Raw genomic sequence first — 17,196 nt, 5'->3', positions numbered from 1 at the left:
CTCTGCTGTATTCCAGAATTTGATGGACACTGGCAAACCATCCTAGGAGGAGCAGAAAGGGGTGGGGCCTCTGAGTTGGCCATGAGTCCAGAGTGCTGGGCCTCCTCAGGTCAGAATAGGTTGGTGAGGAGACAGGAATAGCAGGAGGCAGATCTACTTCGAGCTGAGCTGTGGGCCTCACAAGTACAGAAGCGTGCTTGCGTGGGGGTTGTCAGCCAGTCGCGTCTCTTCTCCTCCCTTCTAGTGCTCCACGCCCACCAGTTCCTGCAGAACGAGTATGCCCTCAGCCTGGTCTCCTGCAGGTTGGGCAAAGACCCCAACACGTACTTCATCGTGGGCACGGCCATGGTGTACCCTGAGGAGGCGGAGCCCAAGCAGGGTCGTATTGTGGTCTTTCAGTATTCAGATGGTAAGCGGACACAGTCTCCGGCTTTTGAGAGATTTGGAACTGGGAATGTAAGCAGACTCTTCTAGGTTTCAGTCTCAGTTACGCAGAAGAACTTGGGTTAATTGCTGTGACGTGAGACTCATGATGTTTCTCTTAAGCTCTTGATGATCTGAATGAGTTTTGGAGTATGTGAGCAGAGGCACAAATAAAATCTAGCACGTGTTTCTTCCTTTTTCACTCTTTGAAAGGAAGGAAAAACGAGGAGAGGTGAACTATGAATAAGAGAACATGCCGACCAGAACGCGAGTTAGGAATCCTAGTAGGAATCCAGGGTGTGTTTCCCACTTGGCTGCTCAGCCTTTAAGGTCCTCTTCCCAGCGTCAGCACTTTGAGTTCATTTCTACCTCTTTTCCCATCTCCCCTACTCAAGATGGTTCTAAAGACTAGCTGTCAGCCCCGAAATCTCAGAATAGATGGCTGAGATGGAATTCGGTCTCCATCTTGAGGGAGATCTGGAGTCTCAGGGTGGGAGGCACAACCTGAATGCTGTGTAGAATCACTGCACATTTGGGGTTCACACTTCCAGTGGTGGTTAACCCCAGTGTGTACTGACTCTGTATTTCCTGCTTTCAGATGAGTGGTTTTGGGGGCAGGAATTAGAGCCAGAGGGGAAGCATGGGATTCTTTTGATTAGTTAAAGTATGGGCTCATAAAGGAGACTTAAGAGTATCTTTTTTCCCCTAGGAAAACTACAGACTGTGGCTGAAAAGGAGGTGAAAGGGGCTGTGTACTCTATGGTGGAATTTAACGGGAAGTTGTTAGCCAGCATCAACAGCACGGTGAGGCCCCTCCCACTGGTGTCATGCCTTAGGCCTCACACCATTGTCCACAGAACACGTTTCCCTTGTATTTCCTGAAGGTGCACGTGTATCACGATTTTAAGGATAACAAAGTAGTGAGTATGGAGGATGGGGTTGGGAATATGGGGAGCTGGGGTTGGACCAGGCAGCAGATTCGGTTATGTGAAGCCCAATCCCATCATCCTAAGCGCTGCGGGAATTGAGAAAGGGGTAAGAGCTATGGTCCCTGCGCTTAGAATGTCTCGTGATGTGAGAATATTTCATCTGTGTGGAACAAAATGAGCCAAACCTCATTATCCTGAGTGCGTCCCTGAAATACTAGGCCTGTGAAATACGCCACTTCGCTTCCGGCACGACCCCACCTCCTCCCTTGCAAAAAAAATGAGTTTCATGGTCAGATGCATTTGGGAACTTCTGTATCCTGTATCCTCTTCTTAGAAGCTTCACGGTGCATCTTACCGTATTAAAGGTTCTGAGAAGATCAAGAGTAGAGCGACATTATTTAAATACTTTAAATCGACATTCATTCAAGAAATATTAACTGAACACTTGCAGCATACCAGGCACTGTTTTGGTAGTTGGGATGTAGCAGTAGATGAAATGGACAAAGAGCTAGCCTTCTGGGGCCAGTGAGCAAATAGAATACATATGTGTACCCAGGACGATGAGAAATACATGGTGAGAAATAAAAACGGGACGAAAAGCTGAAGGAGTACCAGAGCAAGCATGGGAGGTGGCGCTGTTTTGTCACGTGGTCAGGAGGGTCTTGTTTATACAGTGGCATTCGGGCAGGTTCCTAAAGGAAGGGAGGGAGCAAGCCATGCCTCAGTCTGGGAGAAGACAAGCGCCAGGAGTCCGGGGCCAGCCTGCCTGCACTCTGCACGGGTGGGCGCTGCGGGGTGACGGGAGATGAGTCCGAGAGGCAGCGGAGGGCCAGCACTTGAGGAACCTGATAGGCCGAGTGTGTAAGGACTTTGGGTTTTACTCTGAGGGTGATGGAGACCTCTAGAGGGTTCGAGCGAATGAGTGACGTGACTGTAGTTATATTTCGAAAAGCTCATTGCGCATCCTGGGAAAGGTCGTAGGGGACCAAGAGTAGAGGCAGTGAGATCAGTTAGGAGGCTCTGGTGATGATCCAGATAGCAGTTGATGGTTGCTGGGGGCAGGGTGCTGATAGAGGAGGTGAAGGGTAGTCAGATTCTGCAGATGTTAGTACTGAGGGGCTCTGGTGATGGATTGAAGATGAGGCGTGAGAAGGGAATAAAGGGCCAAGAGTTTTGGCCTGAGTAACAAGGATGGTGTTGCTCTGTACTGATGTGGGGAGATTGTGAGTGGAGCAGGTTTGGAGGAGAAAGGAAAACTGTTCTTTACTCACAACACTTCTGACACCATATGTATGGGGTTTCTAATCCCTATACCAACCAGTTTTCCAACCAGGCGTCCTATAATTTAATTGAATTCTGACATTAGCCACCCAGAGGTAGTGTCAGACCTCACAGGTTTAAGGGCTCAGTCCCACAAGACTGTCCTTACTTCAAACCCCAGTCCCAAGTAGTGGTCCCCAAACTTCTTTCTGACTTGGTACAAAGTCAGGGGTTCCCCAAATTCCCCACCCCCCTTAGGTTTGATAATTTGTTGGAAGGGCTCACAAAATTTGAAATGTTTACTTATATTTGGTGGCATATTACAAAGGATTTTATAAAGGATACAAATTAATAGCCAGATGGAGAGGTGCGTAAGGCAAGGTCCAAAAGGGTCCTGCGGGCAGGAACTTCTGTCTTCGTGGAGTTGGAATGCACTACCCTCCCAGTATGTGGCTGTATTCACCAACCTAAGAACTCTCTGAACCCCATAGTTTAGAGATTTTTATAGAGGCTTCTGTATGTAGGCATGATCCATCATTAAATCAGTCTCCAGCCCCTCTTTCTTCCCTGGAGGATGGGGGTGGGGCTGAAAGTTCCAAGCTTCTGTTCATGGCTTGGTCTTTCTGGTGACCAGCCCCCATCCTGTAGCTATCCAGGAACCACCAAGAATTGCATCATTAGAACGAAAGACGCCTATCACCTAGGAAATTCCAAAGGATTTAGGAGCTCTGTGTAAAACATTCCTATTAGGAAATTACAAAGGTTTTAGGAGCTTTCTGTCAGGAACCGGGGGCAGAGACCAAATGTGTATTTCTTCTTATGTTGCAGTGGGGAAACCAGAGGTTTGGTTTTGAAAATGCTAAGTTTCAGTAGTCATCTCAGTGGAGATGTCAGGTAGGTAGGTGGATGAGAGAGGTATGGGTTCTAGCAAGAAGCAGATGGAAGATACTAGTGTGGCAGTTACTAGGTGGCATGTAAAGCTGAGAGTGGCGGAGATCACCTGAGATCACCTACCTGCTGAGAGTGGGTAGAGGAGAGATCTGAAGACTGAGCCCTGGGGCCCTCCAGCCTTTCAAAGTTGGGACGAGAAGGAAGATCCAGCCAAACAGAGAGGAGGTGCCTAGTGAAGTAGGAGAGGAACCAAGAAAAGTGTTCTGGAAGCCATGGAAAGAAAGTATTTGAAGCAGGAGGGAAGTGATAAACTGCAAGTGCTGTCGGTGGGCCAGATAACATAAGGATCGAGAAATGGCCATTGGTTTAGCTCTTTTGGTTGAGTGGTGGGGATGGAACCTGACTGGAGAGGGTTCAACCAGGGCGAGGAGGCGAGGACAACTAGGATCAGGAAACCCTTCCCGGGAGTTGCAATAAAGAAGAGAGTAATGGGGTAGCTACAGGGGAATGTCAGCACAGGAGAGTTTTTAATTTTTTAAGTTAGGAAATACTGCTGCACATTTCTAGCTGATGGCAATGGTCCATTAAAGGAGAGTTGCTGGAGCCATGTTTTGAGTAGCTAAGGGGGCTCTAATGCACAGGTGGTTTAAGCAGGTGGAAATCCTCCTTTGGTTGTGTCCATCTTCTGTGAAGTAGCTGAGAGGAAGGCTGGAAGAGGAGGTATTAGAGTTTTTATTTAGTTAGTTAGTTAGTTTTGGGTCTTCATTGCTACGCGTGGGCTTTCTCTAGTTGTGGCGAGCGAGGGCTACTCTTCGTTGCGGCGCGTGGGCTTCTCATTGCAGTGGCTTCTCTTGTTGCGGAACATGGGCTCTAGGTGCCTGGGCTTCAGTAGTTGTGGCTCGCGGGCTCTAGAGCTCAGGCTCAGCAGTTGTGGCACACGGGCTTAGTTGCTCCACAGCATGTGGGATCTTCCCGGACCAGGACTTGAACTTGTGTCCCCTGCAATCGCAGGTGGATTCTTAACCACTGCACCACCAGGGAAGCCCATGGTATTAGAGTTTTGAGGAGAGTGGAGGAGGTATGAATTTAAAATGAGACCAGTCATGCTGGTTGGTGGTTTTTCCTCAGCTTGTAGTTGAAAATTAATTTTACCGAAGTCTGTTTTTGTTGGGTGAGCATGATCGAGGGAGAGAGGGGCAAGGGAGTGGAGAATCCGTAGGACAAGGATTGTAGTGATGGACTCTGGGCATCTGAGAAGCAGTGAAACTGGGGACAAAAGATTCTGGAGTTATTTTTAATGACAGGCTCTTAAGGGGTGACCATAGGAATGGACAAGATACGTGGGGAAGAGGGGGGTCAGAAAAGGACAGAGATCAGGGTATTGGAAGGATCTTCTCTGTGAATATTAAAGTCACCAAGAATTACTGGGGTGTTATGTTAGGAGAGAGTGATGGCGTGGGGGTGGAGATGTGACAGTGGGGTAGTTGTCTGGTGGTGTGAACTTGAGAACTGGCATGTTTAGGAGGCAGGCAGGATGCATGGAAGGCTGTCCTCCCTGTAGTCCCAGTGGTACAAGGGACAGTGGGAGAGAGAATAGCCAAGTTGAGAGGGCCACAGAGCCCTTTTGAAAGATCCACATTTCAGTTAGACTGACAAGGGATGGGCTAGAGAGCAGGCTGCCTGTGACTAGTGACCATGTATTCCAGAGGGTACAGTGAACAGATGCAGGAATTGGGAGGGGTCAGATTATAAGACGTCCGTTGCTGTGTAATAGAAATACAGGAGCCCCATGTGTAATTTTAAACTGTCTAGTAGCCACATGAATAAAAGTTCAAAGTAGGTGAAATTAATTTTAGTAATGTGTTTTATTTAACCCAGTACATCTAAAGTATTATTTCAACATGTAATCAATATAAAAAATTATTAGTGAGATAATTTTACATTTTTTTCATACCAAGACTTCCACATCTCGTGTGTGGTTTACACTTAAAGTACATCTCAATTTGGGCTTGCCACATTTCAGGTATTTGTAGCCATGTGGCTAGTGGCTACCATATTGGACAGTGGGGATCTAGGACCTGTTGGGTTGAGAGTGGGAGTCTTGGATTTTGGTGGTGTCTGACCTTGGTCCTGACTATCTCCACGGCAGAAAGGGAGGCTGGGAGTATGAAGAGGGGCGTGTGGGGTGTGTTCCCAGGAGCGTGTGGAGCTCTTGGCCTCTACTTTACTCCACTCTTGGAGGACTGGAGGCCCAGTCAGGCTGGGCTTACCCCAGTCTGGGGTGTTCTGGGCTCCCTTGACCCTGCCGATGGAGGTGTGGTAGCCCTTGTAATTATTACAAATGACTCTTGGAGTGCATACCTGTGGAGCTAGGGTCCTTTGGACACATCTCGAGAAATCGTGGCTTAATATATTCTGTCCAGAGTGTCTGCATGGGCAGAGGCCATGGGTGGGGCTGCCTGGACCCTGAAGGGTCTGCCAGGGCTGGGCTGTGCCGAGTATCTGTTCATCTATCTGCTGATTCTAAAGCATCTTCATTCTTTTGGAGCTGTAGTTGTAACTGAAGAAACACTGCAGTGGAGAAGAAAAAAGGGGTATTTTTTTCCCTTTGGGTGGAGGGGTGGCCACAGACTCCAGTGCTTTAGAGTCCTTTAGCTTCTGTTGGACTTTGCCATGCTATTTTCTTTGCTCATCGGGTTCACGTCAAAAGGTGCAAGGGATGTATGAGTTTTGAGAAGGGGTTAGAAGAGGCAGTTGGTTGGGAGGTGGTCTTGTTCCTTTCTGATCAGGAAATTGGAGATGGATCCTCTTTTTCCAGAGCGATTTCTGTAGGTCAGTTACCAAACTTCAGTCACAAAACCATCTTTTGTCACATGCATAGTATTACTTGCATTAATGTTTACTTAATGTTTTTCTTTACCCTGACTCATTTTCTTACATAAAGGAAAACTTTGTATTATTAGTTTCATGGGCTCATTCTATTTTCATTTTTCATAAATACATAATACTGAAATTAAAAACGTTCATGCAAGTTCCACACCAAAGCACTCCACACCCCACATTGCACTTGGGTAAATGATGCTGCAGATGGAGGCTTAAGGAGGGTTCGGGCCCCTCGAGTTGACAGAAGTGCAATGCCCGTGCCAGGTGCGGCTTTACGAGTGGACGACGGAGAAGGAGCTCCGCACCGAGTGCAACCACTACAACAACATCATGGCCCTGTACCTGAAGACCAAGGGCGACTTCATCCTGGTGGGCGACCTGATGCGCTCGGTGCTGCTGCTGGCCTACAAGCCAATGGAGGGCAACTTCGAAGAGGTAGTGGGGCGGGGACAGACTGCTCCCTTAAGCTGCGACCCCACGGGTGTTTCTTGGTGGTGAGGGATAATCAAGCCCAGTGAGGGCAGAAATGTCGTCCCTGGAGCCTACATTCTGCATCCATTAAGTGTTCTTAGAAACCGCCAACAGCTCTGAGTAGGCTCCATTTCTAGGCTGAGTTTGCCAGACTGTGGGGAGAATCTCTCTGAAGGGGTGGTGGTTAAACACGGGGCAGGGCAGGCTCTTGGCCAAGTCTCAGCAATGGCTTCCATGCAAACTGCTGATTGTGTTTCCTTTTGTACCTTGTCTTTTTTAAGATTGCTCGAGACTTTAACCCCAACTGGATGAGTGCTGTGGAAATCTTGGATGATGACAATTTCCTGGGGGCTGAAAATGCCTTTAACTTGTTTGTGTGTCAGAAGGATAGGTGAGTGACCAGCTGTGGGTATGGTCTGTGGGGAATGAGGACGCTGGGTCTTCTCTCAGGCTCCGGTGCTCCTCTTCACAGAGGGTTAGGGTTTCCATGAGGCAGGCAGGCCACAGAGATGAGCTCTTCAGGCTGGATCCTCTGCTGTGGAGCGGGTGGGCTCACCGGGGAATCTGTCCGCTGCACGCAGTCCTTGTCGGGGCCCCGTCGCGGGGACAGAAGTCTGGGTAGTGAGTTTCTCGCATTGCCTTGCAGCGCTGCCACCACTGACGAGGAGCGGCAGCACCTCCAGGAGGTTGGGCTCTTCCACTTAGGCGAGTTTGTCAACGTCTTTTGCCACGGCTCTCTGGTCATGCAGAATCTGGGCGAGACCTCCACCCCTACCCAGGGCTCGGTGCTCTTCGGCACGGTCAACGGCATGATTGGTAAGGGTGACCTCTGTGGGGCGCACCCCGTGCAGGCCTCCTTCCTGAGAGCAGCGTTCCCGTTTTGGGGGACGAGGGAGAGCAGGGTTTCGCGGAGGAGCCTGTGGCCAGCTCTTCCTTCCTCGTGCTGCTGCCTGGTCTGCCCTTGGTGGGCAGTGCCCGCTCTGCAGCTCCCTGTTCCCTTTGCTTCCTCAGGCCTGGTGACCTCACTGTCAGAGAGCTGGTACAACCTCTTGTTGGACATGCAGAATCGACTCAATAAAGTCATCAAAAGTGTGGGCAAGATTGAACACTCCTTATATCCTTCCCAGAGGTGCCCCCTTGCTAGGAAGCACGTCCTGACCCAGGCAGAGAGCTACATTACCCTAAGCAGCCTCTGGAAACTGCTGTCCGTTTAGGAAATGTCTTGACTAGGTTCCCGTGGGGAACAGGCTTTTAAAAAACCTTATGGAAAATTTCAAACACACAGTAGTGGAGAGAACAGTGTATTGAATCCCCATGTACTTATCACCCAGCTTCACTGGTTCATCTTGAAAATGTACATTTTTGTTCCTGAAATGTGTCTGCCTCTGGCCTTTCTGGTGTTGCTTGTCAAACGTAAGTTTAGATCACAACTTCAGAACGTCCTTTCAGAGATCTTGTTGGAGGCGGTAGTGTCTGAGGACCCTCGCTAGAGAGGCTAACGGAAGAGGGGAAAAGCAAGGAATGTGCGAGCTCCAGAAGCCCAAGGATCAGCGCCCGTGGGACACTCAGGGTCCAAGTACTGCTGGAAGTTTGTTCATTATGGGAGAGAGACAAGGAGCCCGAGGGAGGCGGGGGGTGGGTGGGAGGCGGGAGGGGCGAGGGGTGAGGGGCTCCTGCTATGAGTCCGTGAGGGAGGAGGGAGGCTGATGGGTTGGTTTTTGCCACAACCCGCAGGACTTTTGGCACATCTCTTGTCTTACTGAGCCTCTGTTTGTTTGTTTATTTTTGGCTGCATTGGGTCTTCGTTGCTGTGCACGAGCTTTCTCTAGTTGTGGTGAGTGGGGGCTACTCTTTGTTGCGGTGCGCGGGCTTCTCATTGCGGTGGCTTCTCGTTGCAGAGCACGGGCTCTAGGCACGTGGGCTTCAGTAGTTGTGGCTCGCAGGCTCAGTAGTTGTGGCTTGTGGACTGTAGAGCGCCGGCTCGGTAGTTGTGGCGCACGGGCGTAGTTGCTCTGCGGCATGTGGGATCTTCCCGGACCAGAGCTTGAACCCATGTCCCCTGCATTGGCAGGAGGATTCTTAACCACTGCGCCACCAGGGAAGTCCCGAGCCTCAGTTTATTAATCTGTGAAGGTCAAGGCTAGACTTAAAGAGTGGTTCTTCCCAGGCAAGCATCCAGTTCACATGGAGCACTTGTAAAAAAAAAAAAAAGAAAAAACCATCCATACACGTCCAGGCTCTGAACTAAGAGTCATATCTGTATTTGGTTTTAATCTGTATTTTTTTATTTTTAAATTTGTTTTGGCCTCGCTGCACGGCTTGCGGGATCTTAGTTCCCCAACCAGGGATCGAACACACGCCCTTGGCATTGAAAGTGCAGAGTCCTAACCACTGGACCACCAGGGAATTCCCTGTATTTTTTTAATGTTATTTTGACAATTACTCCAGTTAAGAACCATTGGATGAGGTAATAGCTTATAGGTCTTTGAAATTCTAACACTGTCCCAAAGGCCATGTGACTTTTAGTTGAAAATGTTTCCTGTTTATCCTGGTGATAGTTTTAGATTGTGGTCTTGTGCAGAGGTGGGGGTGACTCATAGTAAGGGTACTTATTTCCAGATAATTGGCACTTTCCTTAACTCACCTGTCCACCTGGAGATCCTTTCATACTGAACGGAAGACAGAACCAGCCACAGGCTTCATCGATGGGGACTTGATTGAGAGCTTCCTGGACATCAGCCGGCCCAAGATGCAGGAGGTTGTGGCAAACCTGCAGGTGAGCTGCTCAGGGTTTAGCCCTGGGCCAGTTTCTCAAGTCCCTTGCAGGGCCGGGCATACCAGGAGGCCGGCAGAACTCCGGGGCCTCCCCTCCCTCGGTCCCCACGTGCTAACGGCCCTTTTCAAGTTTTCTTCTACCCACGTGGGAAGGTGGGGTCCAAGGGCAAGGAGATAAAGCTGAGGCTCGTGGGTTCCCCCGTCAGGCAGCAAACACTGTAACTTTAGCAATGAGGGCACATTTGGGCATGTCTGGGATCTCTGGCAGACCCGTAGGAAGGGGGCAGGGTCGGGATCCTGTAGGGAAGAGAAGTTTCCATGGCGCTTGGGTTTGGGGCATTGCTCACTGGACATGGTGCCTCTGGGGAAGTATATACTGGGTGGCAGGCTCTGGGCAGCTTCGCTGTCAACAGACCTTGCTGACCTGAACCCCCAAGGAGAGGTGTGGGCTTCCGACTGTGAGTCCTTCGTCCCTGCCATGACAGTGGTAGAATGGGGCGCCTCCCTTGTGGTGGGCATCCCCTTCCTCAGGGGAGGGAGAGCACCCTCTCAGCCCTCACAGCCTCTCCTCCTGCCCCTTCCTCGTTGCAGTTTGACGATGGCAGTGGAATGAAGCGAGAAGCCACTGCGGATGACCTGATCAAGGTTGTGGAGGAGTTAACTCGGATCCATTAGCCGAGGGCAGGAATCCCCTTTCCCAGGCCCTCTCTGAAGGCTTTGCCCTCCTGCTCTCCTCCTCCTCCCCTGGCGTTGTCTCTTGGCTATGGGAAATCTTTCCCTAGGCCAGCTGCCCTAGAATCCACGGCCTACCTGTGTGGAAACAGGGATTTTGTAGAACTAAAACCAGTTCGCTGGAGACCTGGGAAAGGACTGAAGGTGAAATATTTTCTCCCTGGATTTTTACCAGTCTCACATGATTCCAGCCATCACCTTGGGCCACCAAGCCTTGATTGGTGTAGCCAGTTGTCCTCCTTCCAGGGAGCAATTTTGCAGCTCTTTGGCTGAAAGGAAGCTGTGTGTGTGTGTGTGTGTGTGTGTGTGTGTGTGTGTGTGTGTGTGTGTGTGTGTGTGTGTGTGTGTGTGTGTGTGTGTGTCTGTGTCTGTGTGTGTGTGTCTCTCCCACACTCATGCATTGTCCTCACTATCTTTTTATTTAGGTTGGGGGTGTGGGGAGGTTGTGGGTAGCAGGAAGGAGGGGCGGGAGGGGTTCGTCGTCTTTGAAATGAGAGCTTCCTTTGCTTTCTTCTCTTGCCTCTGAGAGCTTTGGTCTGGAGGGCTGACCACCAGACAGTGGGCTGCTTGAGTAGAAAACCTGCAGATGGTGGATGATCTCCAAGCCACAGCCTTTTTGTCTCTGGGGAACTGCCTTCCTCAGAGGGAAGGAGGTGGGGAGACGTGAATTGGTGGTTAGTTTCTGAGTTTTACCTAATAAAGTAGAGTCTAAGAAGGATCCATTTGTTTCTGCTTTTCTTCCACTGCTCGGCTCTCCAGCATCCCAGTCACTCTGTGCCCAGTTTACTGCAAGCTCCATTCCCTCCTTCACAGCCACTGCAGCAGTCCCTTGTCCTTGCTGCTGGAACGCTCCTTTCAAGTAGCGAACTATCGTCTGTACATCTCCTTTGTCAGGTGATCGCTCTTGGTGGGATCCCAAGGATGGTGGATGTCAGGTTTTTGAAATTCAGTGGTCTTTGGTTGCCCTTGACTCTGTAGTCATCGTTTGATTCCCAGGTGCCTGTGCTAGTAATGTGCGGGGCCTGGGGGTTGCTAGGCCTGCCTTTCCTTACGTCATTTTACAGCCAGTTGTATATGGAACATTCAGCCAACTAGCCCCCCAGGCACTGCTCCTCACGCACTGCCCAGCTTCCTGTTGCCACAACGGGCTTTGGATTCTGATTTTATTTCTCCTGGTTTAATTGAGTAAACCTTTGGTGCCTTAGGTTTGAAAATACAGGAGAAGGGCACATTTGGGGTTCACCCTTCTATCCAGCACACAGAGCCTGTCTTCTTTCAGCTCAGTGGGTCAGAGTGTCTGGGCCCATATTTCCACCAGTGATCCAGTGGGAATAAAGGCTGCTCTGTCCCAACAGTGGAGCAGGGTTGATCCCAGGCATATTGGCTGGCTCCTTTAAGACCAGCCTTTGATACAGTGTCAGGAAAATTGTGGTTTCAAGTTCAAACTGTGGTTTTGAGAGATTCTAGCTTAAAAGGAAAAGAGCAAGGAAGCATCTCTGCTTTGGGGGTCTTCCGGAGTAAGTTTCCTTCCCTGGAAGCATTCCTTGTGTTTCTTTACGGTTCTTTTCCCCTTACTCTCCTGGGGTTTCTGAGGGTGGAGGATAAGGGTCTTAGGGGAAAAAATAATCATCTCTCAAAAACCACAGTTTGAACTTGAAACTCAACACTGTGATTTGAATTCTTCAAGTCATGGTTTGAATTGAAAAGGCTGCCCCCATGCCAGAGACCAGCTTTAGTGAGGCAGGCAAGCAACGGCCTCCAGATTGTGATGATTTAAAAAATGTAATCCTAGATGGGAGGAATGACTATAAGGTGCCAAGGTCAGAAAAACAGAATGTGGTGGGATTATGATTCTGATGCTTTTCAGTGGTCTGACCTGCAGCCACGGAGACCTGCTACGTTCAGTAGAAGGTTATTACTTAACCAGTGGCTTCAGTCTTGACTCTGGAAACTGGAGTCCTTGTAGTTTTTTGTTTCCTACAATCCTGGGTATATTCACTCCGGACTGAATTCCAGCAGTCCTTTGGAGACTGATGCTCTACTGCCACACTCCCACATCCCTCTTAAAACCATTAATCACCTCTCCCAGGGTGAAAGTTTGCCTTTGGAGCGTTGCTACAGCCAGCTGGAATGGCTCCTTTCCATGTAGGCGCTGATGAGCTCGCCTCACTCCAGGCCTCTGCACGAATGGACCTTTGGGAGAATAATAGAAACACTGACTCATCACATGACCATTTGGAAGGGTCACAAGCCAGAGGCCTTCTTTCTACAGCCAACAACAACTTGAATCCTCCGCCCTCGGTGGAGGGTCCCTATTGTAACTGAGAAGCCACAAGCCACAGAACTGGGGAGGAAACACTGAGGAACCAGTAAGTGCCCGAACTGGTCCTTGAAGATGAATGATACTAAGTGAGCGACTCTCAGGGTCCAAACTTTGAGAAGGCTCAAGGGCAAACAAACCAAAAGACAAGAAAAGCAGAAAATGGTGAAAACCAAACTAAAGACGCAAACGATGTGAGGAGCAAGGTGAATGCCGTAAGGTCAAAGAAATGGGAAATGAAAGAAATGTCAGGGGCTGTTGAGGAAGTTTCTTTCAAAATTCACTGGTAGGAATTTAGTCTTAAATGTCCTGAGCTCCTCCTGCTGAGGGTAGACGAGGATTTTCTTTAAGCACAAACTTGCATCTCAGTCATTGCAGCTGCCCACTGACCAATATGGAGCAAAGCCTGCCAGAGTTACAGGGATGAGCTATGGAGGGGTTGGGGCACCCTAAAGTAGTCGAGTTCAGAATGGAGAAAGCCGAGGTGTGCGGAAGTGTGAGAGAAGATGGCACAAGGAGTGCCAGGTGTGTAAAAGGAGCCTTGTCCCGTGTAAATGTGTTAAGAACTTGCGGGTAGCTTTTAGGGCCAGGAAGAATGGGCACTTATTTGGCATCGAGTGGTGGTCTAGGTAGGAATGATACGGGCAGTGGTGCGATAGATTTTGCGGGCTCAAGTGAAGGAAGGGCTTTGTTTATCCCTATTGAATAATTCAGGGCTAGATTTCTGACTCTGGACCTTGAAGGTGGGCATTGAAGTACTTTGTAAGTGACAGTGAGGAATGCAGTCTGAACGGCAGAGGGGGAAAGTGCACCTTTGGATGTTTGAGACAAAAAGGAAAGACGGCCTAAGGGTCCTTAGGACTCAGAATGGACATAAATATGGAAGTAGCATTCATCTCACGATACAGAGTATTTTGGCAACCTACTTGTTGAAAATGTGTTACTTACATGGGTCAAAACTAACAAGGTGAGATAACAGCCCTAAAGTGAACATCTGCAAAAACTCAACCACACAGGTTCAGGTAAGGAAATCGGCTTAGTAGCTTGTGTTTAATAACAAAAGACATGACAACAAAAAGCATCTGAGGCTTCCCTTTACTGTAAACTTTGTTATGAACTAACAGCATCATGGGGTTGCCAAAAAAGCCAGGTAATATTAGACTGTGTTGTTAGAAGTATGGCATCTGGAAGGAAGGAGGCAAGAGTCCAGACCACTGTTGGCACACCATGTTCATTTGTGGCCACCAGTGTTAAGGACTTTAGTGACAGGCTGAGGTACCCAGTGGGAACTGCAGAGGTAGAACCAAAGGAACTGGGAAGAAAAAACACTTCCTAACAAATGGAGTTACTCAAAATTGGATTGGGCTGCCTTTTGATAGGTCTTCGTCCCTGGAAGTGTTTAAGCCAAAGCTTGACTGATGGGGTCTGGGCGGCTAGGGAAGGTTCCTGCACAGAGCTGAAGGTAGGATTTAGTCAACCTTTCAGCTTTCTCCCAGCTGGATGGTCCTGATTTTCATCCGCCACCTGCTCACCACTTCCCTGCCTACCATTTCTGACTGTGACCTGAGGCAGCTGCAGAAGGGGACAAAGAGGAATCTGTGGGTTCAAGACTGTCTAGTGCCCCCTGACCAGGGAGCAGGTGGACCCACTGACCGGCGCACCCAGGGTTAGGGTGCAGACCTGTTGGCAGGCTGGGGGCCGGCCTAGAAGTGCTCAGCAGCGAAACGACCCAGCGTCCCACGTTGTACAACACAGTCATCTCGGGATCTACCTAGACCAGCAATGCCCGGGGCGCGCAGCCTCCTGCTCCAGCCTTGTTCCCGGAGTCTCTTTCCTCCCCGGGCCTCAGTCTGACGCCCATAGCCCTTCGCAGGAAGCCGACTCCCAAACCCGGGCCGGGGGTGTGGGCCGAGGACGAAACCCCGCCCCCAGGGGTCCCTGATCTTTGCCCCCGCCCCGGGCTCCGCGCCTCCCCTGATGGCCACCGGCAGGCGGGCGCCTTTGCCTTTTGTGTGTTTCGTTCCGAGGTGCCAGATACCCCCCGCCCAGCCGTCCGCCGAGTCTCCTCGCGGCCCCGTGCCCCTCCTCTCGGAGTCCCCAGCCCCCCTGCTCGGCTCCGCGTGCCAGCTCGGGGCTCGCTGGTTCGCTCCCCGCGGCGCCAGGAGGAGGGGCGAGGGCCGGCAGCCCCCTCCCCCGCGCTCGGCGCCGGAGCCTAGCCGAGCCGGGGGGACCCGCCGCTGCCGGTCATGTGGGCCGGATTGCTCCTCCGGGCCGCCTGCGTCGCGCTCCTGCTGCCGGGGACCCCGGCCCGTGGCTACACCGGGAGGAAGACGCCCGGGCACTTCGGGGCCGAGAGGTAAGCGCCCCGCGACCTTCCCCTGCCCCTCCGCGGGAGCGCTACCGGCGCGGTGCGGGGAGGCGCGGAGGGGCGTCCCGGAGCTGCGAATCGGGGCGCCCCCCTGGGCCACTGTCCGCGCGCGGGCGCAGCCCAGGAGGTCCGGACAAAGGGACAGCAGCTTGTGCTCTGGGCGGGTGCCCGTTCTGCGCCCCTGGCCGGGGCTGTCCTGATTGGGATCTGGCGGGGGGAACGGAGATCCAGGCGCTAGGTGAGCCGCACTGAGTCCCGTGGAGCCCCGATCCCTGGCGAAGGGACCCCGGGACGTGCAACCTGGTCTCCGGACTGGCTGGCTTTCGCTCCCGAACGTGCCCGTGGCTCTGCCTAGGCAGTGCCTGGCCTGCCCCGCGGCTCTGGCCGCTCTGAGGCTGGGGGCTTTCCCTGTGTACAGGCTCTGCGCACGCCGTGGACCTTGTAGCCGCCGGGGTCTCTTTGGGTTATGTTTCGGTTTCCGCCTGTGTGTGCGCGCGGGCGGGGGTTGGGTGTTTTGCCCCTTTGCTTTCCCGATTGATGTCGCCCTCCCCTAGCGTCTCCTCCCGGCGGAGGCCGGGCCGCCGCGGGCCGAGCGCGTGTGTGCGTGATGCTCCGAGCTAGGGAACACGGTGTCAGCGGGCGGCCTGGCCCGCGGCCACGGCCTCGGGGGCGCGCGGGGGGGCGGCCCCGCCAGGCTCGCAACTCGCACGTGTGTTCCGCAGCCACCGCCAGTTCCTGCTCAGATCGGCCCGGCTCCGCGGCATGTCAGAGCCTTCCTGCCTGCCACCTGTCTCCCCGTCACCGCCCGCCCTAGGTTCCTTGGGGCGCTCTGGCGGGCGCTCGGCCCCTGCCCACCTGAGGGTGAGGCTCCACCAGCCTCCCGGGAATCCTTCCATCTGCCGCTTTGGTGGCACCCCTGTCCCTTTGAGAGCCCCATCTGAGGAGCAGGAGCTGCCGGCTTCTCCTTCCCAAGCTGCTGCCCTAATCGCTCCAGCGAGGGCAGCGGGTGAGACATCCCTGCTGCATCCCCCACCCACTTCCAGGGCCCCTTCTTCTGTGATGACTTCAGAGAGCGAAAAGGCTCTTGGAGGCTCCAGGGACAGTTTTCTGCAGACGTTTCTGTTTTGCCATGTGTCCTGAGTTTCTCTTTCTAGAATATTTGTCACTTTTGACACAGATTATTCTCCCGCAGAGCAGACTGGGTCTTTCCATTCACGTCCCCAGTGCCTGCTGCCGTGCCTGGCACATCATGGGTGCTCTATAGAACACAGTTGGGAAGGGTTTTCTTTTCTCTCTTTTTTTTTTTTTTTTTTTTTTTTTTTTTTGGGTACGCGGACCTCTCACCGCTGTGGCCTCTCCCGCCGCGGAGAACAGGCTCCGGACGCACAGGCTCAGCGGCCATGGCTCACGAGCCCAGCCGCTCCGCGGCACGTGAGATCCTCCCAGACCGGGGCACGAACCCGCGTCCCCTGCATCGGCAGGCGGGACTCTCAACCACTGCGCCACCAGGGAAGCCCGGGTTTTCTTTTTTTTTTAATTAATTAATTAATTTTTGGCTGCGTTGGGTCTTTGTTGCTGCGCGCGGGCTTTCTCTAGTTGTGGTGAGCGGGGGCTACTCTTCGTTGCGGTGCGCGGGCTTCTCACTGCGGTGGCTTCTCTTGTTGCAGAGCACTGGCTCAAGGTGCTTGGGCTTCAGTAGTTGTGGCACGCGGGCTCAGTAGTTGTGGCTTGCGGGCTCTAGAGCGCAGGCTCAGTAGTTGTGGCCCACAGGCTTGGTTGCTCCGTGGCATGTGGGATGTTCCCGGACCAGGGCTCGAACCCGTGTCCCCTGCATGGGCAGGTGGATTCTTAACCACTGTGCCACCACGGAATTCCCTGGGAAGGGTTTTCTTTTCCCTATTCTTTTGCAGCAGGATTCCCAGTTCAAACCAGGCTGGACTTCATCATCCTCTGCCCATCCCATCCCAGAACCAGTTCTAGTCATCGTCTCTGTCCCCCTCCAGGCCCGTGGACATGCAGCTCCTGTCTAGAACATTCCTCCATTCTCACCGGCTGCTCCTACTCTCTCTCCAGCCTCAGCCTAGGAAACCTCCCCTGAGCTCCTTGGGCCTCCATAGCCTGTAATGTTCTGGCACTTGTCCTGC

At 52.0% G+C, this 17,196-nt stretch overlaps 2 protein-coding genes across 10 annotated transcripts in view; both read left to right on the top strand.

Moving 5' to 3' along the window:
* Positions 1-11,082, top strand: part of DDB1 (damage specific DNA binding protein 1) — a 31,206-nt gene extending 20,124 nt beyond the window's left edge. The window contains exons 20-27 of the mRNA XM_019933970.3: positions 245-409; positions 1,133-1,227; positions 6,651-6,821; positions 7,139-7,248; positions 7,504-7,673; positions 7,869-7,971; positions 9,510-9,633; positions 10,224-11,082. Coding sequence (XP_019789529.1) covers positions 245-409; positions 1,133-1,227; positions 6,651-6,821; positions 7,139-7,248; positions 7,504-7,673; positions 7,869-7,971; positions 9,510-9,633; positions 10,224-10,307 — 1,022 coding nt within the window. The 3' untranslated portion in view covers positions 10,308-11,082. The remainder of the gene's footprint in view (positions 1-244; positions 410-1,132; positions 1,228-6,650; positions 6,822-7,138; positions 7,249-7,503; positions 7,674-7,868; positions 7,972-9,509; positions 9,634-10,223) is intronic.
* A 3,738-nt stretch (positions 11,083-14,820) lies between these two features.
* The window catches only part of VWCE (von Willebrand factor C and EGF domains), a 30,866-nt gene continuing 28,490 nt past the window's right edge, over positions 14,821-17,196 (top strand). For 5 of the 9 annotated variants that reach the window (XM_073809015.1, XM_073809016.1, XM_073809014.1 and 2 more), the window contains exon 1: positions 14,829-15,040. In XM_073809015.1, coding sequence (XP_073665116.1) covers positions 14,931-15,040 — 110 coding nt within the window. In that variant the 5' untranslated portion in view covers positions 14,829-14,930. Of the gene's footprint in view, positions 15,041-17,196 lie in introns of all 9 variants that reach the window. The other 4 variants (XM_073809018.1, XM_073809012.1, XM_073809022.1 and 1 more) reach the window with 3 other exon arrangements.

This window comes from Tursiops truncatus, chromosome 8 (genome assembly GCF_011762595.2).
Source record: "Tursiops truncatus isolate mTurTru1 chromosome 8, mTurTru1.mat.Y, whole genome shotgun sequence".
Classification (NCBI taxonomy): Eukaryota; Metazoa; Chordata; class Mammalia; order Artiodactyla; family Delphinidae; genus Tursiops; species Tursiops truncatus.
This window is presented reverse-complemented; position numbering and strand designations above follow the sequence as displayed.